This window comes from Plectrocnemia conspersa, unplaced genomic scaffold (assembly GCF_051122295.1).
Source record: "Plectrocnemia conspersa isolate PC_06_02 unplaced genomic scaffold, ASM5112229v1 ptg000005l, whole genome shotgun sequence".
NCBI lineage: Eukaryota > Metazoa > Arthropoda > Insecta > Trichoptera > Polycentropodidae > Plectrocnemia > Plectrocnemia conspersa.
The window spans coordinates 9,465,188-9,488,972 of NW_028277169.1; the positions used below are offsets into that span (position 1 = coordinate 9,465,188).

The window sequence follows — 23,785 nt, forward strand, 5'->3', positions numbered from 1 at the left end:
TGCTACTTGGTGCAAATGCCGCGGGTGATTTTAAAGCTAAAACCACTTTTAATATATTTGTCCGAAAATCCAAGGCCTCTTAAAGGACTAAATAAAAATCAATTACCCGTCATATGGAGATCCAACAACAAAGCTTGGATGACTAAAGCTACTTTTGAGGATTGGTTCAAAAATCACTTTTGCACAGAAGTGAAAAAATATTTGCGAGACAATAACTTAAGCAACAAGGCTTTGCTTATTTTGGATAATGCACCAGGGCATCTTACTAATTTATCCGAACTATCTGAAGATGTCATGATTGAGTACCTTCCGAAAAATACAACAGCTCTGATCCAACCAATGGATCAGGGTGCAATAGCCACTTTTAATGTATATTACCTACGCCGAACTTTCCGACAACTAATAAGGGAAACCGATGGTAAATCTTCAATTAAAACATTTTTGAAAAACTGTAACATCAAGGATGCTGTTGACAGCATCAGTGAATCGTGGAAGGAATTAAAATTAACAAAACAATGAACCATGTTTGGAAAAAATATGGCCAGAATGTGTAAAAAGTACTGATGCAGAAGTTAATTGCCTTCCTGAAATTAGGCAAAACATTTTGGATCTAGCACATGATCTCGGCTTTGAAGGTTTGAACGAACGTGATGTGCTTGATCTACTTGAAGCTGATAGGGAGCCCCTTTCATATGAGGAACTCATTCAGTTGCAAGCAGAACCGGCATTTGATGAAGAGACAGAGCCTGTTGTATTCAAACAGCTTACATCAAAAAAATTGTCAAAAGCTTTTTCCTATTTCGAACAAGGAATAAACATCTTCTTTGAAAACGATCCTGACGTCGAACGTAGCGCTAAAGTTTCTCGAGGAATTAACTCAGCCATTAGCTGTTATTAATCACTGAAGAACGAAAGAGACAAAAAGGCAAGACATACAACGTTGGACAAATTTTTTAAGCCAGGCCCATCCTTACCAGCGAAAAATGAGAACGACAGTGATCTGCAGGTTACCATTTCTTCATCATCTTCAGATTAAAGCCATTTAAAAAAAATGGATGGAATGGAAATTTATGGATTATTGTAAGTTTTTGGAGTCTGTTATTATTTTATGTACAAATGTATGTACTTGTTATGTATGTATTTTTGATTTAAATGAAATAAAAAGATAAAATGTATTTTAAATGATAAACCATGTTACATATTTAACAAATTTGGAACCGATCCCATTGAATTTGTATTAGAATAATTGATTCCTTATACGGCTTTTCGCTTTGCGGCCAAGTTTCGTGGAACGTGTCTAGACCGTAAAGCGAGGTATGGGTGTACTACGTTATTTATCAGAGTTTAATTAGTATTTCTCTCGAGCGCAATATTAAGAACAGCAGTAAGACATAAAAATAAATAAGAAGCTCGTGTAAGATTTTTTGACGCAATCGCCACGCTTTATGGCATTCGCAGAGCATTTTTGGATTGTCGACACCACCCCCCCAGCAACTTTAAAGTGTTTTATTGTAACACGCTACGCTGAAAATGCAATGAATTGTATTCTTACAGATACGATCCGCTCTCTCTGAACCCATTTAGATTTAAACACATTCTATCAAGACAAACAGTGCGGAATTAGTTTGCATCATACAGGATGACAATTTTAATATAATCTGCAGGAAAATTGTAAATATAGTTAAGAAAATTGTCTCCCACTATTTTATTATATAATCTTATTGAATGATACTAAATTATTAAATATCATACATAAACTTTAATCGACGATACAATCCACATTTGATGTCGGATTCAAACCTAGCACAGAGAGCACAATGCATAAAGCAAGATTTCAATATGATTTTCACTTATACTCCGACGGACATAAATTTGTAACAAACAGCGTTCTGAGCATATTTTGTTGCGAATTATTGATAAAACTGTTGTAAACCGCGCTTGTCCGCCCGTCTGCGTTACAGCTCTAAAGCGGTCGTCTGATATACGGTTTTAAAATGGCTTGAACGCGCATATTTACACAGAAAGCGCATTTCAAAGGCTGCTCGTTGCAAATTTGCGACAAACAACCGCGTGTAATATTTTACATACAAAATGTTTCCATTAAAATTTGTCGTCCGCTCCGTCCAATTAACGCTACTATGGAGATAGTAACATTCAATAAAAACCAGTCTCGAAACATTGGAAAATCTGTGTTAATAATATATTTATAAATATATATAAACACACACATATGTGTCAGATGCAATTTAGCAATAACACGCGCGAACGCGGAAATAAATAACCATTCGTTATTAACATTTTTATTACCATGTTATTATTTAACCTTTTGATACGATGCTTATTTTTAGTTTTCTTTCGCTCAAAAGCAAATTATAAATTATTATCATTTTTTTGATGCAAAGCGAAAGTCATGTTTGAAATTTATCGTGATTATATATATTATATGCACGAACGCTCGTGTGATTTCTATAGTGCATAAAATACATCTGTTTTATCTGTATTTTTATTTAGTTTGATTGCAGAAAGTGTTACTGCAATCTCTTTAACAAGACAGTTTAGTCGCTTGAAGGATAACTATGTTGAAAAGGTTGTCTTTGCTGCTGCATAGCTTATCGTTACTTCTAGATGATTAATATGTTTCTATGGCTATTGGATTTTGACAGCTTGAAATTAGATATTGTACTGAGCGGATAAATTATTAAAATATCAATATCAGTAGTATTGTCTTAACCGAAAATAAACATACATACAATTTTACGACACAGATCATGATAGCCGAAGGTTAAGAAAACTGTACATAATGGCGCAAACGCAATTTTGTCGCGTGTAATATTTGAACCCTCGTAACTCAAAAGGTGAAGTGTTAACCGAAAAAATGTCAAGAGTCAAACGATTACGATAGCTTTCGATTACGCACTACCGGTTTTCAAATAATATAAATAATATTACAATATTTTAGTTTATAATTTTATGAAGAAATATATTTCGTTAAAATTAATTAGACATTTCATAGTTTCCGATTGACCAAAAATTGATAAAAGTTATTTTTTGGTTTATATAAAACGCGAACGAATATTATTAGTTTTTGGGGAAATGACCCTTTCGGTCGGAAAACCTTCTCTGTTCAGGTCGAACGAGTTACACGCATTTCGGCGATCGATTAGGGAAATTTGGGGTAAACACCGCTAAACACGTGAATAAATTAAATTAAGCGCATAGGAATACTTAACCATTCTATATTTACACACGTCCGATAGGCGTGACGCGTATGTATCAACACCGCTCAAAGTTGAGGGTAGCATTTCGGTCGATTGAAAAGACTCGCGGTTGGCGTCTCTTCTGCACAACACAGTATCGGGCGGTCGTTAGCATTTTACATGCTTCATAGGAGTGGTTTCATAATTCAATACTAGTTACACCTGCGAATGATCGTTCGAGCGAAGCACCTCTCACTTTGTAATCTCGAACATTACCCGACCGGCGAGGTATACATAATACCCACAACACAATGGAGACACTAACGCGCTGGAAAGCTTACGTCTCTTGATCCATCCGTCTGGAGCCGTATAAATAAATACGCACAGCATCGATCCACGTTGACAAATTGTAACGGAGAGAGCCGCTGAAAAACGCGAGCCCGAAAATTAATTTTCCCCGACCGCCGCCAAACACGAAAAGTATAGTATATAAATACATAAATAACTCACTAGTAACTGCGTCATCGGTTTATAGCCACGCAATAAATGCGGCGAACTTCTTGTTGAATTGTTAGGGAAAACTCGTTTTTTTTTTAATGCGGCGAGATTAATTTATGTGCGTAAGTATTATACACATTATTGTAATATAGCGTATAATGCAAAACTTTTTTTAATAAGAGGGAAACGCACTGAAGTTTATTTTATTTTATTGACTTAGATCATAGCGTATTGCTTGCTGGGTGTGGAGTAACACCGGTAATACTATTATTTTTTTTAATTGCATGTCATCCAAAATAAAGTTATAAAAATAATAATATACACATATTACACTAATCATAAACAAATACCAACTATATATGAAGGAGACGATAATCTTCGTGTCAGATAAAAGCGAGAGAAAAAAATAAAACTATTTTTATACCGCGATATTATGATTTGTTGTCGTAAATATTTATTATTTAAAGCAGAAATTTATTTTAGTAGAACGATTTTTTAAGTTTTTTATTATTTAATCTTTTATTTTGACAAGGGTCGAGATCAAATATCACAACAAACATCAAACACAACTTATCCTGATTACGCATTCATAGAATGACAATGTTGTACCAATACATATATAAGACAATAACAAAGTCTGGTTTAACTCCGAATCATCGATATTGGTCAAAGGATCGAGCTACGCATAATCGACCGAGAAAACCACTCGCTATTTTGTATCATTTAATACAACTCGTCGTCAATTTAAAATAAGTTCAAAAATATATACTTCAGTTGAGATTTTTGAGCTTTAGAATGCAGATGCGTACGAACAGTACACACCGGACACGTAAGAATGACAAGTAGGATTTTTCCATCGGTTCACAGATTTCAGCATGAGATGCAGTTAGACTGCGCGGTGAGATATGGCTTGACGGTTAGGCGCGGCTCTTGGTCTAATTGTTCAGCAGCTGGTTAAAAAGTCTCACGCGCGTAGATTTCCGTTATCGACGGAGGGACCATAATTACAATTATATCACACGAAGTGTGTTAACTCTCGGCAATAACGCAATTTTCCGCGCAAAAGGGTGTGAGGTGGCGCGTCGCGTGAAACGGACCAAATCAAACCGAAAATTATACACAAAATCGAATAACGCCAAAACAGCCGCATAGGCGCAATTTAGTTTTCGTTCGCATAATGAGAACTGAATAAAAACGAAATCGAAACTATGGCAGTTTTCTTATTCTATTTTGGGCGCCCGCGGCGTCGCCGACTCGATGATTACGCGTTATAGATTTTGACGCTCGTTATAATTAAGAAAAGTGAGGCAACCAAATCGTTTCGTATTGCCATCATTAACGATTATTTAAACACTTTGGCAATGCGCCGAAACTGAATCGTGAGAAGAAGCAGTTGTGCAAAACTCTTTAGCGCAACGCAGAAACAGTCTGTCATTCGTCGTTTTTCAGTAGATTTTTTTATTCGAAGCATAACGAGCACACCAAAACAACAACAAGCGAATTAAAATGATTTACGCAACAATACTTCAAAGTAGATTTTTATGGAAAGCTTCAGATCGACACCTTCATCAGTGTCAGAGCTTCGTAGCATGGGGGAGGGAGGGGGGCTCACTTTGTTTTTTTTTCAACGTATATTTTTTGAGTACATAATCTCCGGCGGCTCCATTTCGTGACCCACATGCCAAATATGCATCGTTTCCATGCGTTGTTGTCTTCGACCGTAGAGGTCGACAAGGTGTATGAGAAAATGTCCAAAAATGTCTCAAGTCATGAGTAAAACGTGACTTATATAAAAAAATATATATTTATAGTCCTGATCCAAAAAATACACTTATCTAAGTAAAACAAACAAATTTTCCATTATTTATCTAGTTACACACAAATACTTAAATAGTTATATTTAATTATATTACTGCACATATAATGTAAAATTTGGAGAATTTAAATCAGTATCTTTAAAATAAATTCACAAAATAATTTGTAAATTAAAAAAATGAACCAGTTCTGATCAATTGGATGTAAATATAATTAACGAAACATAGAAAATATATTATTTAGTAAATAAAGCACTCTCTGAAGGAGACACACCTGATAATTTAAAGATTGCTATTATTATACCTATACCTAAGATAAAAAGATTGAAAAAATGAAACCTATTAACATGTTGCCTTGTATGGGAAAGATGATGGAAGAAGTAGTAATTAAACAATTAAAGAATTTTATTATTTAATAAAATATTATGAGTGAACAACAATAATTGCAATTGTAAAAAAAAAACATTCCACTGAGACTGCATTACAAGTGTAGTGATAAATGATTGGTTGTTAGCCAAGGTTAAGAACAAAATCATTGGAGTAGTTTTCTTGGATTTCAAGAGAGCTTTCGAAACAATAGACAGAAGTATAATGATAAAGAAATAAGTGTAACAGCGTTAAGATAGTTTGATAATCATTTAAAAAAGAGAAAGTAAAAAGTTAAAATAAATTATGCTTATTATAAACAGAAAATAATATCAGACGGTGTACCACATGGATCCAAATTAGGACCATTGTTATTTATAATATATGTTAATATTGTAAAAAATGCAAAATACATCTGTTTGTAATGAATTAATTATAATAGAAATATGGCTAAAAAAGAATGTACTCAAACAAAATGTATGTTCATTAAGTATAAAGATATGTTATATAATAATATGAAAATATTTATAGATAACTCTATTATAGAAATGATTGATGATATAAAATATTTAGATATTACAAATAATCTAAGATAGTATAATATTGCCCTACTTCAATTATTGTGCAATAATATTTTATATGCTTAATAAATTAGATTGCAAAAATAAGAAAATATGGTAATAAGAGTAGTTTTAAATTAAACTAGATTTACTAGTATTTATATATGTTAGAAAATAATATTTTAATAGGAAATAAAGATGTACATAGATTTAATACCAGAAATAGAGACAATTTAAGGATAGTTCGGTACAAGAAAACGAGTACGGCCAGGGGAATATTTTAATTTGTATAATAATATTTGTAGACATCCACAAAAATAAAATTTTAGATGGTTTTTTCATTGGAATAAAAAAACACCTTCGTGCATTTCTGAAATAAATCTTTTTTATATGTATGTTTTGATTACATTTCTTTAATGTATAAACAATTAGCTATATTAGCTAAATAAATAAATAGAATATCCTATATGTATTATAAAAACAACTGTCCATTAAAAATCGTAATCTTGAACAAACGTGTTCTACAAACAAACCTTCGAAGGAAATCGTTATACAGGTGGGCCATAAGTTTTTGTACTTTTTAGATCACTTCCGAGCGGGAACCGCGCGGAAGAGGTGCGCACAGTCCGCGTGCTGTTTGGTTTGGCCCTTAGAAATTAAGTCGCAATGGATCGCTTCATGGGGGGAAGAACGCGTGTTCTGCAGAAAATAGTTTTACAACAACTATTCTTGAACCAAACTGGTGAAAGATTGGGTAAGCTGTCATACATTCAATGTGACTATACCGGTGGTGAAGGAAATATTTTCTAATAAACTGATATTGCGTATATGTTATAAGTCGCGTTATTGTTTTAAAACATAGCTGCCAGTATCGAAGGATGCTGGCAGCGGAATTTAAACATTATTTTCACAATTGTGTTCTTTCGGTGAAATAAACATTCATTATTATTAATGAGTTTTCAAAAGTGCAAAAAATTATGGGCCACCTGTATTTAGAACACCAAAGAACGACGCAAATAAACAATGAGCGCGACAACCTAACATTAAGTATTGTACAATAAGCATTACATTTTTGTGTTTATTTAAAAAAAATATACAACAATGTAAATATTATTTATATATTAATAATAAATTATATATTCCAGGGCTATAGACTGAACGAGTACGATGCTATATGTAATAATTTCATAACGTAATACCATTCGATAAAATGTATTTACGCAGAAAAAATCCCTCAATATGAAAATAAATGAGCTTTTCCAGAAAGTCAAGATTTGTGAGTTTTGTACATACGATGTACTATAATTATCGGTATTGTCATGATAAAAAGTGACGGTAACCCTTTATATAATTCATTTGAAATATTTCGCGTTTTATCTAACCTGAACCTTATTTTTAGCTTTTCTAAAAACTGATAACACGTAATGGTTGCCTTTCATATATCTATATATTACGTTACGTTAAATTGTCAATTGTCTGGGTATATATCAGTGTGTTCTTAAAAGATACAACAGCGCCTTCGAGGAACATTCAAATGGACCCATTAGAAGTAGGAAGACGTCCATTGTGTGTTAACGCCTATGACATCCGCGACCATTATCATCATGATATGCCGTGTCTCACTATACAGATGACTGGCAATTAAAGATGCGGCGTTTCGAAAAGCGTCCAATCGCAAATTAACGCGTCCGATTGTATGCAAATATGTTGACTGAGGAGAATCGTCTCGAATGTAAATCAAACGATTTTCGATAATGATATATCACACTAACCCACCACTAAGCATGTTTTGTCGACAAGTCCGGTAGCATAAGAGAGGTCGGGGTCGGTAATAGAGCGTCGTAAATTTGTAAATAAAGAGGAACGACGCACTACGAAACGGAAAATTGTTCGATAAATCAAATATAACTTCCATTTTCAATGAATCTTCCGTAGGGGCTTACGTAATATTTTCGTAGGACTTGAAGCTATGAAAAAAGTGTGCTTAGAACTTGACTTTTATATTATAACATAGCAATGTTACATAAGTTATGAATTACGACTAATCATTGGTTCAGATTGCTCGTCCATCAAATAGGCATGGTTCTGTATACAATCGTTTTATTATATACGCCACAATGCACATATACACAATGCGCGAATACACGAGCGCCTTTATCTTATTGAAAACAACAACAACACAAGTCTAGAGAGATAACTCCGAGAAGACGACACACGGTTACATATTGATTTCATTGTTTCTCTGGCAAGTAACAGCGCGTTGCAATTAATGTATTTAACCTTTCGCCCTCATTGAAGTTCTTACAATAGGAAAATGAATCGAAAAAGAAAACAGTGAATCACGGTCTTGGGTATTGCGTACGTGTGGCACACTCAGAACGACGTAAAATTTTGAGCAACGCGGCCGGTTAATTACCTTAGCCGACGTTGTTTGATTTCGCTACAATTGTTTCTCGGAGTCAGCGTACTCGAAATCAAAATGTCGACAACGCAAAGATTGCCAAACGGCACGACGACGGGTCTCTTTCTCTCTACATAGCGTCTGACGATTTTCGCAACATTACTCATTGTCGGCCGTATATAGATATGTATAATATCGACCCCATAGAGTAATAAGGGCAATAAATAACTATAGATGCCAATAAATTAATACACATGAAAACTACGTACGTCGAATCAAATAAAATTTAAATCCATAAATATCTACGTCTATTGAATAGTCGGGATCACACTTAATCAGCATTTAAATTAATTGCAAAAGACTCGCTAAAAGCATCATTAAAGTAACAGTTTTTTTTTCCTTGCATTTAAAAATTAACTAAGTTATTTCGTCCTTACTTTAATAAAGACGAGAATCGGAGCCAAATATCACAACTAACCCGAATTACGCATTCCGTAGAAATACGATGTTGTACCAATATACACGCAATGAATCATTATTAGACAATAACAAAGAGTCTGGTTCTACTCTGAATCATCGACATTGGTCAAAGGAGCGAGGACGGATTTTGGACTTTCTTCCGGAGTATATACGTCAGAATATTAACACTTTGCTTAATTTGAAATAACGAGAGCTCAACCTAACTCGCACTAAGCGGAATTACGCATAACCGAGAAAACCACCCGCTTTTCTCTTCGACCGTCTGATATTTTTTGTACAAATTTTAGAACTACATCTCAAACACAAGATAAAGGATCTAAATTATTCGTAGTTTTCAACCATATAAATATTAAATTAAAAATGGATGAAGTATACGAATATTCGTAATTTTATTCTCTGTTTTTACCGATATTAATTTATTTTTCCAATTAGTGCAAAAAGCCCAATTAATTGTCTGTAAAGTATTATTTAATTAAAGAATATTTATTCGTTAATTATGTTCAATAATTACTTTCATAATCGTAAAACTTTACGAATTATATAAAATATGCATAACACAATGCTGTACGAATTACTGATCAGTGAGGGTGAAAGGACGATGCTTAATTTATTTATTACATATTTTTTATCAGGGACTGCATTAAGCTTTTTTAAATCACCAGAATTAATATCAGTTGCGATTGATTTAATTCACCAAAAATTGATGAAACATTTTAAATTTAGATACATAATCGGCGTTTGTTTTGTGCAGATCTGCATATAAATTATCTGCGATCGAATTATTAAACTAATGGAAATAAAATATTTGCGTCTTGAAACAATGAATACAAAACACGAACTTCATAAAAATTTGCAATGCACACCTGTTTTTGAGATAACTGTTAAACGATAATAAAGGTTAGGCCTTTCTAACATTTTGTTTCGTTCAACGAACAAATTCTGTGAATTTCGCTCATAGTATATACAGCCGATAAACATTATAAATATTAACAAAAAAATTTCGAAGACGTAAAAACATTTTAAGGCCATGGATTTTGGGTAATATTTCGAATATTCAAAACTGCCATGTTCCGCACAGTTCTCCGCGAGTTTATAATCTAAGCAAAATATTTTTAGCGTATACTTTTAACTGCAGATCGTGAAAATTCTTAGAATTTTCACGTTCCACGAAACCCAATGCGTCATGGTAGTCCTTATACAAACAATAAGAATACCATAAAATATTTTTTTAAATCTTACATATTTTTTTCAGCTCCTCATACTATCGCTGAAAACAAAATCGTGCAAGAAGAGCATTTTTAAGCGCTAACGTGCTTGCTGCGACAGGCATAAGGGATGCGATTGCGTCTCTTTAAGAGCACTCTAAAATCGCTGAACATTGACGGGTTGCCGACACCGTCCTTTAGCAACTTTGAAAAATGTTTTAATGCGTAAACGCTACGCTGAGAATGAAAGAAATAAAATCTCACCGCTCCTAGAAAAACTGTACTATGATACAAATACGGATACGACCCGTACTTCCTCTTGTAGAGATATCTAATATACGAGGATGTTACAACTAGCGTATCACGCTCCGTATGACGAAGTCGAGCATCCCCGATGCATCATCACAAACTTTGGCGATGTGCATGCAAATATATAGTTACGGGCAAAACTTCTACATATTTTAGTTGAATTGTTTGTTCGTATAAACATTTTATGTGAAGACATATTAATTTTCACGTCATTATTACTAAACTAAGTAAACAGGTTCAGTAAATATGGTGCATACAAGTCTAGACCAGGACGTAGAAAATAAAGACAGCCGCTTAGAAAATCAAAGCTGTGTGGTTAAATGTAAATAAACGGTTGCAAGAGATTATTTACATAAGTCATTATTTTCAAAAAAATAATAGAAGCGTTAGAGTAAATTGATTCCACGAAATTGGCTTTGAAATAAGTTTAAACTGTATAATTATGTATGAGATAATGTGCCGCAGAAATAGTATTACCAATTTAAAGTTTGGGGTCCTAATCTGAAAAACCTGAAGAATTGCTGCTCTTATGTTTAAGCAGATGTGTTGATTGTTTGACAAGAAAAACCCCGAGATGCTGTGATGCTATTCAAATAATGTTACTGAATCTGGTGGTCCAAAACTTTTGCACAGCACTGTATATCCAAATACGATTCTAACTAAGCGACGATCTTCGTGAGACTTCGTTAAGTTAATTTGAATCGGAGAGATTAAATGGATTGGTCTAGTCACTAGACCTCAATTCAAAAGAGCATTTATGATATATTTTAAATAATAAGGTTTTATTTTGAAAGCACAATTGAAAATTCGCAGGGAAGGAAAAGTTGTGGATCTTCATCAGTGAATTAGTTGAAAGTATTCAAAGTGAGAGAACACTAAATAACAAAAAACAATACTACTTTTTCCAAAGTATAGTAGATAGTATATGAAAAAAATATTCCATGACGATAGACGAATGGTATAAATCGCCGACTATTGACCTGAAAGACTTAGGTTCGAATTCCATGTGAATCTTAGTGTTTTTTAAATTTATATCGTGTCTGGAAAATAGGAATTAGTGATTATTATATAATTATAATTCCAATCGATCATTATGGATTAGGTTTACATAGATTTTTCTAATCTCACGGATGATTATTGTAATGATTGATTAAAATCGAGTCGCACATATTAGGTATTGAAAATTCTCTAATAATGAGCTGATATTATAAGTAATTTAAAAGATTAACGTACAATACGCCATGGTAACCAACGTCCAAGACTGGTCAACATCAACATCGGGTTGTAGCGGCAACGAAGCAGACAGCAACGGCACTAGGACGATGCCAACTGACCGATTTGTCTGCCACACGTATTGCTAAACGTCGAAAAACGCCGATAAGAGCAAAACAATAACATCGGCGGAGTGAGCATTTTTCCATATTGTAGATTAATTGCACAACTCGAACACAATGGCCTCGCCTCCGATCACGTTTTAATTGACGCTGCAATGTTGCGGAACGAACGAACGATACGACGATGATTCAGATAGCCAAAGGTCGCAAGATGTATCGGTGGAGATAAGACGCGTCTTGTTCGGATCTATCTCTGCCTTATCTCTCTCTCGCGGAGAGCGGATAATGAAGAACACACACAGGAGACAGGTGGTTCAGAGCCTAGGTGCCTCGTTAAAGTTTTACGTGTGGCTATCGTTTCGGCGTACGCACACACCGTGTACTAGGTCGGTGTAAAAAAATCGTATGAAAGGGGAAGACCTTGAAGAAACAACACGCGTCTCTCGCGAGTTGAACCGAGAGCAGGTGCTGGAATTAAAGAGCTGGTCCGCTCTGTATATTTATTATATAGGAAGATGGATGTGTGCACGTATAATAAATAGGTTAGCGCGCGCAATGTAACATTTTAAAGTATGTGTGTGTACTTATATTATTTTTTTGGTATTCACGCTCGAGGAACTCCGACTGTGAAATAGAACGTGGATTAGTCGATTTCCTAGTACAGCGTTTTACGGTTTGCGGTGTTAACGCGTTAACTATACGGGTCGTTGTTATAAAATTAATTAACGTCGTCTCGGCGACACTTACCGCTTGATATGGTTCGATTCAATTAAAACTCGCAAATTAAATTAAAGCGAATGGGAAGGAATCTAAACTTAAGAGGGAGAAACGAAGAACGATAGGAAGTTGTAAGAAATAAAAATACGATTTGCTTACGTGGAGAACCGCAATAAAATGCAAATAAACGAAACGGATTCGAATCGCATGGCATCCATTAAAACTTGATTATATACATTCGACATCTCAATAAAAATAATTTAATTAACACCAATGAATTCGTTTTTTAACCTTTACATTTTATTAAGATTCACGTTATTACATTAAATGTATTTTTCCAGCCAAATTCAGTTTAGAATCCCTGTTTAGAATCAATGAGACGGGGCTGTCGCAATGGAAACGCTCAAATGAAGTATTTTTGTACAATATTACAATAAGTGAGAATCAAATGAAGCATATCTAACCCGAATTTTGACCAATGGGAGAGTGCAAAAAACAATTATCCCTTCTCGGAAGTCAAAAATCCACATCAAAAGCATCCATAGTAATATCGGTAAAGATAGCTATCATATTTTTAAAACAAAATATCGAAGTCCAAGTAAACTATGGAGCAATATGCGAAATATAATGTACTTATTCTTCCGCTTATTTTCCCCTGTTAGATGAATCGGCTTAGTTTATATTTTGGACTTGACCCAATGAAAGTTTTAAAATTATAATTAGTTTTAGAAAAATTGCGTTTCATAGACATTTTAGAGCAGCAAATAATTTCACTAGTTAAATTATATTTTCGCTAGTAGAAATATATATACTGGTGAAAATGTATTTGGATTTCACTAGTGAAAATATAATTTCGCTGAAAATACACATTCACTGTAATATTTATAAATAGCATTTTACTGGTAAAAATATGTATCTACCGGTGAAAATATATTCAGATATGATTTCGCCGAAATGGCAAATTTAAATAAATATTTTCGGGATAGATTCAAGACTGTTTCTAATATATTTTTTATGATTAGTCCGATAATTTCTGGTTTATAAGTTTTTACTGAGGGAAGGAGGAGTGCAAAAGTTCGTCAGTTAGTGGTAATTTTTTATAATATTTCAATTTAATTAAATGAAATGCATTTTTCTGTACAAATTCAAAGGGGTGGGGAGAGGCAATAAATTACTGATTCAGTTGAGCAGTGTTTAACACGCTTTACGTCAAACTTTATATTATACAAGTAATCAAGAGAAATCAAGATAAATCTATTTTTTTGATGCTAGCAATATTATGAATTATTACAACATAAAACTCTTTTTCATAAAAAAAGAACTAATAAGCGTTGTATTGGTAATCTGGATTACATAAAAAGATGTAACGAAAGCGAAGCTAAACAATAACGCGATAGGTACTAAATTAACTTGCTCTCCAATTTGTCCAAGCTTCGTCGAAGGACCAGTATAAACACAGCATCACTAACAAACTCGCAGAAGAGCATTACTTACGACTAGGATCTGCTTCGAGACAGTCTGTATATTTTATTCCCGAAATTTCCCGGCTTTTGTGCCGATTCGTAGGAGAGGCAAAAATAATGTTGCGCAAATTAACTAGTCTGTGCGAGAAGATCCGGGCCTGTGGATTCGCAAGCGTTCTGCTGCTATAGCGATACCAAGATCAACTTTGCGTCGAATTTTGAAACTGGACTTGAAACTACTAAATCTAGACCGGTGTTGAAGGAAATGTTTCCTAACAAACTGATATAGAGTAGATCTAACATCCCATTCCCACCCCCTCGCAGACCAGATTTGATACCTCTTAATTTTTTATGGAGTTACCTCAAAAGTCGTGTTTACTTGATAACCAGGCACGAATATTCGTCAATAGATAGCCAACATCATGAGTGTTTCAAAACCTAGGTTCCAGATTCAAGGAATGCTAGCAGCGGGTTGGTGAATATTTAGACAACATTATTTTTAAGACATGATTTTCCAAAATGTGTTCTTACAGTGAAATAAACATGCATTATCATTAGACCTGCAGTTTTTTTTTATAGAATTTTTAAAAAATGCAAGAACTTATGGTCCAACCTGTACATATATCGGTATAAATATTTGAAACATTTGCGTACTATAAAATGTGAATCAAACAACTTTTCCGGCGCCTAACACCACTTAGCCACAAATCTTACTTACTAAAAAAAAAAGTATTCGAAAGTCAAGAACAATGTTTAAGACTTAATTTCCTATCCTCTAAACCAGGATTTCTTATTCTGGGATATGTGTCCGCGATTAAGGATTTCAAAAAAATTACTTATATTAATTAACGATCAACTAACGCAGTTTTTCTGTATTTTATCTGAAAATATCTCGTTGCATTTGTTGCATTGATAGGCACGTTAACAGTTTAAGTTTTTTTAAGAAAGACTTAAAAGCTGAACCATGAATCTAGAATCTTTTTCTTACTGATATGAACTGTATCGAAAATTTTAGGACAAAAACTTACAACTGAAGTTTAACAAAAAATTCTAGAAAATCTCTATCTATGCGAATTTGGATTTTCAACACTTGTAGTAGCAATGAAAAAAAATATCTAAATCAATTAATTGTACAACACAATAAACCCAAGATTTTATTGTTATTATTCAAGATAAACAACAGCAACATTTACATTGACACGTTTGTTAAAAAAATACTATATAATATATATTTCAATGCCTCGATTGTAAATTTTTCCTTGCATTTGAAAACTTTATTTTGAAAAGGGTTCGTTGCTTTCATATGAAAAGAACAAAACGTGCTAAGAAACCCCGCTTTAAACAATTTTTATACAAAAAGTTTAATTAAAAATATGTATTCATTATTTAATAATAGCTGAGCATTTTAAAATAAATCTCTAGTATTTACTACAAAAAAGCACTGACCACACTCAATCGTGTGTATTTTTTCAACAACCTACTACAATACGCTTAGCTGTATCGTGAGATTGGATGACACGCGCCTATAGCTAAAATTATAATTCAACTACTAAAATACCAAACTCGCACACAACAAAGTTTTCGTCCACACAATAGCTGAATGGATTATTTATGGGCTATTATCTCCCATAATTTATTACAAATTACTCCATCCCTTCAACTTTGCCCAATCTCAAACTGTTTCATAGCTATGAACCAGATTTCCATTCTCCTCCGGGTGTTTTTTATTTAGAGTAGGCGGGAGAGAACCAGGTTAATGCAACGCCAACTCGTTATTTATGAATAATATACCTACACGTTTTCCGATATTGAAAGTCTGAGTTTATCTCCCCTGGATTAGAGAGACGGATTTCTCCGAGCAGTGAAAGCGTATCAATTAACGGGGCTCGCACAGTTAACGCTGTGGCTCTTTTCTCCACTACACACGACGTAAAAACGGTTGAGTTTCTACCGCGTGTGCTTTCACGCCATAGGACATCTCGAAAAGCAGACCTTTCCCAATACGTAATCCGATAGAAGGCGCACGTTGAATAAACAACGAGTGCGGCACAATAAAAAGCCACACCCTATCCTGGACGATCCTATGATTCAATTCAATTCGAACGATAAAAAATAATTTATTAAAAATAACTATGCACGCGTACGTCGATCCGAAATAAACTTTAAATTTAGACTTGACCGACATTCGCGTCATCGAGTATCAAAATATCTCGCATTGACGCTATTCGCGTCACTGTTAACGTAAATGCATACAAAGATAACTTTAGAATGTCAATAAACTCTCACACGAATATATTTAAATAACTACCGATCTCGAGTTTCATCGCTTCAATAATAAAATGCTGAAATTTATAGGCGACAGGTCAGTGAGAGATGATCATAGGGGGAGTTTTATTTATATACATATATTAATCATTCACGTGCGACGATTGTCAGTAGTGAAACGCGTTAAAAATGTAGCATATCCCATAAATAAACATGGACAAGTAGCAACGAAATAAAAAGTTCATTCATATTCATGTCATAATTCACGGTTCAAGGCCTGGGTTACGCGAAAATCGCGTAGTATTTTTATGCATAGATCGAGTTTTTGATATACAAAGGAAAATTGGGTAAAATCCACGTCAAAAAAACGACAGATATTCTGAACAAATCATTTTATTTTTAACAATCGCCGACCGCCTCGAGCAGCCGGAGCAAAAACGACATCATGATAAAAATAAATAACTATTATAATAATTACACTCGTATGACAATCCCATTTTTTTGCTCGACGCAAAACAAACACTAAATACAAATAATATAGTAACACAGATTCAGAAGTTGCAACATCGTTTGATAATTTACTCCATTTCATTCACAAAACACAATAAAAACAACACCAAATAAATACGATTTTTTTATAATATTATAAATATTTTTATCCCCAGTATCACATTGAATATACCGATCCAAACAAAAAAAATGAGTGAAAATTTAAAATGGAGGAAAATCGTCAAACAAAGCCAAGATCTGAACAAATTTTCGCAATCGCACGCTCGTCGCTCTCATTCCGGACAACAACAAAAAATAAGACTAAAATCACTACATAGTCTGAAACACAACTACGCTCAAAAGCGACAGCGACGACGGATACGTTTTCGTTTCGCAACATCCCTCGGCGCGTCGAATAAACGTTAAAAACATATAGATATAAAGATAGCGTTCGCCGTAAAGAGAACAATAGAAAAATAGAAAATAAAACACCACCGCAACGTCGTCAAGGCTCTCGCGATCGAATCCACTTTCATTTTATGGTATATAGATATGGAGAAAATAACGAAAACGCAACCGTCGAGCGACTCGTCGAAACACCCGTAGAACTCACAACACAATTTATATCGATAACCTCTAAGCGGCTCTTAACAATTACTCCAAATCACTCGTGTAATACCTAAAAAATAGAGATCGCGCTTTCGCAGGAAAAACAATACCCGGACGTCGCCGCGGCTAAATGCATGCGGATAGAACCCAAAACGTGTAATTAGAAACTCAGCGACGAGCCAATACGTAAATCATAGTGACGAACGCATAGAAAGGCTCTCGTTTTTTATGTTATATCACTCGCGGTCGTAGACGATGCTTTCCGAAACGCCGCTACTGTCTCTCGATATGTATAAAAAATACAAAAGGGGTCGAATCATCACTGGACGGCCACCTCGGAGTCCCTCGCCGAGAAGAACTTGATCTCGCGGTGACCGTTTGCCGATATGGACGGGGAGACATCCAGGTTGACACCTCGGGACGGAAAGCAATCAAAGAGGATCTCAGGCACGCGCTCAGGCGACCTGGGCACGGCGGTCGCCTTCCAGTCGGGGGTCTCCTGCGATTTGGCGCGCCTTCCGGCTCCCACCGGGCCGAATCCGGCGCCGGGGTTATCCTCGTCGGTAATTCTCAAGCTCTCGACGGAGCAGCCGGTGCGGGGCTCGCTCCACGTGTCTTCGTCGGAGAACAGCGACGAGTAACAAAACCTATCAAAGTCCCACAGCTGTTCTGACGCGTCGCAGTATTTGCACTCGCACACGGTAGGGGAGCACCTGCCGATCGCCTCGAAGAGAGACGAAGAGTCATCGGAGTCATCGTCGCCGACGCTCCTGGCCGGCTCGATTGCCTTCGCCTGCGACTGAGGCTTCTCGTCGATCCGAGGCTTCTCCGGCGGCGATTCCGCCTTTCCATCGCCGGCCGGTTTGCGATCCTTCTTTCTTCTCTTCCTCGGTTTTATGATGCGAGGAAGACACGTCTCGGAGTTGGCGGAGCCCGAGCTTTCGTCGCTCGTTACGCTCAGAGAATCGACGTTCTGTTGCGGAGGAGACGCTCGCGCCGGAGGAGTCTGCTCTTTGGGGATCTTCCCAAAAGAGTCGGAGCCCTGCGGCACTGGGCGCGGTAGATTCGCATCCGGTTTGTAATTGTTGTTGTTGTTATTGTTGGGACAACTAGGTTTACGATTGGCGTGATTGTTGTTGTTGTTGTATCTTCTGGAGAGGATGAGGGGAGCGCCTCGCGCGTGCAGCGCGAGTCTCGAGAGCGGCAGCTGATTGTCGGAGAAGTCGCGGACGGGCTGCTGCCTCGGGAACGGCGGAGGCTGCTGAGGCCGCCGGTTCCTCCTGTCGGCGGCGTGGGCGGTCGAGATGAGCGGGACGCCCGCCCAACTGTTGTGGCCGTAGGGGCGGAAGACTGGCCCGGCGGCCGCGACGTAGCCGCCTCCGTAGACGTTCGGAGGGCCGACGTAGTTGACGGAGGGCGGCTTGCGGCGGTGGTGGTCGCGGGCCGAGCTGGCGACCAAGTACCCGCCGACGTATCTGTCGACGCGCAGGCCGTCGGCCGATGCGGGACTCATGTTGACGGCAGCGCACTTAACCCATTTCGGGTTCGCCGCTCGAGTCGGCGTCGAAGTCGCCGCGGAGCGAGGCGCGTGCGGCGTCCGCCGGCGCAGCGAGCGGTCTGCGGACCGGGACCGACCGACACACTTCCCTACCGTCAGACCTCCCCCCCTCTGAACGCACGGAGTGCCTCGCTTTCGATTCGCGCTGTACCCCGCCGCCGCATAGTACAATGCCAATTATTGTTATCAATCAACAAGTTTTCCGAAAACTAATATCTTTCAAATAATTTGTTTTTCTTCCGTGTTTCCGGAAAATTCAATACATATTCTGATCCAAACACCATTTATATGGCTTCATACAAAACAACCAATGTTATGATTTTATATTTTATAACAGCATGGCTTTGAAACAATTAACGAAACAACAATGCAAAAAAAATCCGTGTGGCCAATTTCTTGTTGATCAGCAACACGGATTTAGACGGGTATTAACATGTCAAGTAACACTAGTAATACAATTTTTTCTAACCAAGCAATACAAATAATCTAAAACATAAAAATTGATCTTCGGTACTACTTGTATTACCAAAAATAATTTTGTTTATTAGTTTAAAGGGTAGAATAATATTAGCCCTTGTAGTCCACGGGGGGCCGAAATATCGGCCCCTATGTGAAAATCCCACTGGCCGATATTTCGGCGCAAAATAATAAATAAAAATTAAATTTAGCATGTTCGATATTTTTGTATATAAACGACGTGTCAACATAAAAACATTTACTTTATCTCAGGGAAATCTAGCGGTAGCTTACAGTTCCCAGTAATTATATTATGTAACAGAGAAATGACCGTGCCCATTTTTACAATAGGGATGGCTGACGAAGTGAAAATATTAGCAATCTCCCTTCAGACATATTTTTACCCAAATAGTCCACGGAATATGTATCACTAAACGTTAGTGTTAAATATTAGCAATAAGTAAGTTTTAATAATTATATTTAAATAAAAAACGTATTGCGCAAAGTGAATGATTTTAAAGAAACCCTGCTATTTATTATATATTATTTTTTTCTGTTATCAATTAAAGATAGGCTGTATTATAATATATAGAAGAGGTATAGAATTTTAAAAAAGAATACAACACATAAACATCGCGGTAATTACCATGGTATTGGCTTTATTGGAAAGATAATTTTATGTCATTAGTGTTTAAATATGCTTTTGGGCATATGGGCCGCGGCTGGCTCGAATAAAGCGCAATCTGAAAGTCCAATTTTCGAGCAGCTGGGGCTGTATACCGGCAATAACGCGGCGAATGTTGGCTTCCGAGTCGTACATCGTCTCTGGTTTATCGACGTAGACTTCACATATCCTCACAGAAAATAATCACACTATTTTGGAGGCCAATTCACATGTCCATTGCGCGAAATTATGCGCGCATCAAATTTTGCTTCAATAAATTGATTGCAGCGCGTGCTGTGTGGCATATTGCGCCGTCTTGTTAAAACTAAAGCTCTACCACATTAATGCCATTCGATTGGGGAACGAGAAAGTCAGTAATCGTGGATCTATATCTGCCACGTTCTAACGTTCTGTCATTTTGTATTTTAACAACGCAATTAGATAATTTTTCACCTCGATTTACCGATGTCTACAGCCCAATTGTGCCTATATTTTTGCGAAATTTATTATCTTCTTATCTTAATGTTATTTATAACATAGTTGTCAATCGTGTGGTTCTAAAAAAATATCAGAACGTTACTCCTCTTCAATGAGATTCAATTTTATGTGTACCACTCCAATTTTATGGGTGACTATTCAATTAAACTAAAATAAATTTTAACAATTCGTACTAGAACGCGCTCGTACACCACTTAATTAGCCGTCCCCAGTTGCGTATCGGGATGGACCGCCACAGGCGGCACCTGCTTGGGGGCGACATTATCGCGATGGAAGGACCGTTCGTGGTTTTAGACTAAATGCGCTAAAAATATATATATACAGGAATAGCTAAGAACTAAGTTGAATATGTGAAAAACCATAAGCAACAGTTTAGCAAATGCTGATTTATGTTCCAACAAAAAAATTGATATTGAGTCTTCACATTCCGATATTTCACGCATATCGATGTAACTACACTTTTAGACGATGAAGAGTAAATAATATCACTTTGCTCTAGCCATTCTAAGACAAATGCTATAATAATCGAACATCTACAACATAGAAAGTTATCACAGATTAGACAATTACATTGTCAATGAAAGCACTTGCTAGAAAAGAAAGTGTACGTAGATAAATTAATAAGCAATTCTATAAGATCCTACTCTAATGTTTCTACATTCAAATGAAAGTAAACCACAGTGTAAAATTGTCCATTTAAATTTAAGACCTATACAAGTAGATCGAAAATCATTTGAATAAACGCAAAATTATGAACTCCGCTACATTGAAATGCACGCTACGAGAGGCATCGAGTCCTCGTTCGCGACGCGCGCTCGACCGAAGCGAAAGTCCGCAAAACCGGCATTTCGACGAGACAACAAAGGAAGAAAGTAAGGAGAGCGATCCTCGAGCGATCGCGGCCGCGTCCGGTGACCCATATTTCCGTGTTCGTGCCCAAAACGGCAAAACTGGATCGGCCTCCGAGAAAAATGACGACGGCGGTGACCCGTCGCGAGACCGTTAACGGAATCGCAGACGACGAACGATAAACGCTCTCGTTTCATCGGTGAAGAGGCGACCTTTCTTCGGTGGTCGCAAATTGTGGTTTCGAGTTCCAAAATAGTTAAACAGTAAAATTAGGAAAAACTGCGACTCGTCGTGTCGTTTGGTGTCGCCGTATCGTGTTTCCGAACAATAAGGGGTCTTGTGGTGAATTATTAGATAATCGGAGGTAATTATTAAGTATCGACGTGAAAGTTCAACACCAAGGTAATTTTAGAACCAGTACATACGATAACAATATATTTATTTATTACAAACAGGATTTTTTTATTATAAATAATAATTATACCATAAAATATTTCTAAAAATATAAAAAAATAATGGTGCACACCTAAAATAGATAAGCACTATCCCGCATAAATTTGTCTAACACCTCATAGCTATCACCGAAAACTTCCTTGATCCCAATGATATAAAAAGCAACTTCGTGCATTAAAAAATAAATTATAATATTAAAGTATGTATGTTTTGATTAAATATGTTTAGTGTATAAACAATAAGCTATATTAGCTAAATAAATCAATAAAATAAATAGAACGAATCATAAACCAAACCCTATTGACAAAGCTATTCATGAACTTGGTCGTGTGTTTCGTGAAACAGATTTTTTTTCTGCTTCAAATATACAAACTAATCATTAAATTAATACAACATATTGTGTATATTATTTTAAAATACATACATATAGTGAATTTAGAAACACGCTGTATAATATAGATGTACCAGTTGCGGTTAGGAGAACCAGATTACATTATAATGGAAAGTCTCATTATATCTACGTAACACTTTTGTGATTCCACTTATAAATTTTGAGTAGTCATTTTGAATAACCCGAGAAAAACTATCATTCAACACGAATGAATAAAAATAAATTTATATTAGCTGCACGAAGCAGAATTTCTAAGATGTTTATGGGAAGATTTAAACAACACTCTTGTTAACGTTAAACTAAATTATAGATAGATTTAATTTTAAAAATCATAAAATTTCTCACTAATGGCCTAAGACGCGACAAAATTTCCTTAGCTATCGTTAATTAAATCGAAAAAAATGTAGCAATTATTTGCTCCAACTTTTAATTGCCGAAATCATATTTATCTGCTTTTGTTATTTCGGCAAAAATTGAAGAAATAATCGGATTTTGATTTAATGGGCTGTAGGTAGACATTTTGGTTTATCAATGTTTCTTATTTTTCGAGAAAAGAAAATTATTACTTTCACTTCTAGATTTTATCGAGAAATTTAGATAAATAAAAAAATATATGTAATATATACGAGACATTCTAGTCTCTCGATACTTTTCATTTCTCGAGAAATAGGAATTTTAATTTTCACTTCTCGATTTTCTAGAAAATTCTCGATATATTTTGATAAATAAATAATATATGTAATATATAGTATGTGATTATAATAATACACAGTATATTATTGATTAACAGAGAAATGATGAGTGTTGAAAAGAACAAATTTCAATAGATGACGGTTTGCTATAATGAACGCGACAAATCGAAAGATGCAGAGCGTCCAGTATAGAAAATTGTCAATAACAGCTGTTGCTGTTTTACATTTTTTCATATTTCGAACAAAATAAAAATAAAAAACCTTTTTGGATTATTGAAAAAACGAGATTTAATTTCGCCGACAGCAAATTTTATGGTGTAACTACATGGAAAACCCCCATACATTTTTGCAATCTGCCGATTTCCTCGCGGAGCGGTTTCTAGTTATCTGATTATTAATGTTCTTAGATTACCAAAGCAAAGATAAAGCCGATTAGAGTAGTTAAAAAATTGCCATTCAAACATTTCCGACCTCGATTAAACATCTGGCACGGACCCACCTTCTATATGCAGCGATT

General features: G+C 35.8%; 2 protein-coding genes across 8 annotated transcripts in view; both read right to left on the reverse strand.

The window, feature by feature from the left end:
• Positions 1-23,785, reverse strand: part of twin (CCR4-NOT transcription complex subunit 6-like twin) — a 136,008-nt gene that overhangs the window by 80,253 nt on the left and 31,970 nt on the right. The window contains exon 1 of one of the 7 annotated variants that reach the window (XM_088185997.1): positions 12,064-12,155. The exons of the other annotated variants lie outside the window; for them this stretch is intronic. Within the exon in view, the coding sequence (XP_088042123.1) occupies positions 12,064-12,073 (10 nt within the window). The 5' untranslated portion in view covers positions 12,074-12,155. Of the gene's footprint in view, positions 1-12,063; positions 12,156-23,785 lie in introns of those variants that run through there. 7 annotated transcript variants of the gene reach the window in all.
• On the reverse strand, positions 16,987-21,735 carry LOC148234817 (uncharacterized). The gene has a single exon (XM_088185999.1). It carries the CDS (start codon positions 19,218-19,220, stop codon positions 18,027-18,029), a length of 1,194 nt encoding a protein of 397 aa, XP_088042125.1. The 5' UTR covers positions 19,221-21,735; the 3' UTR covers positions 16,987-18,026.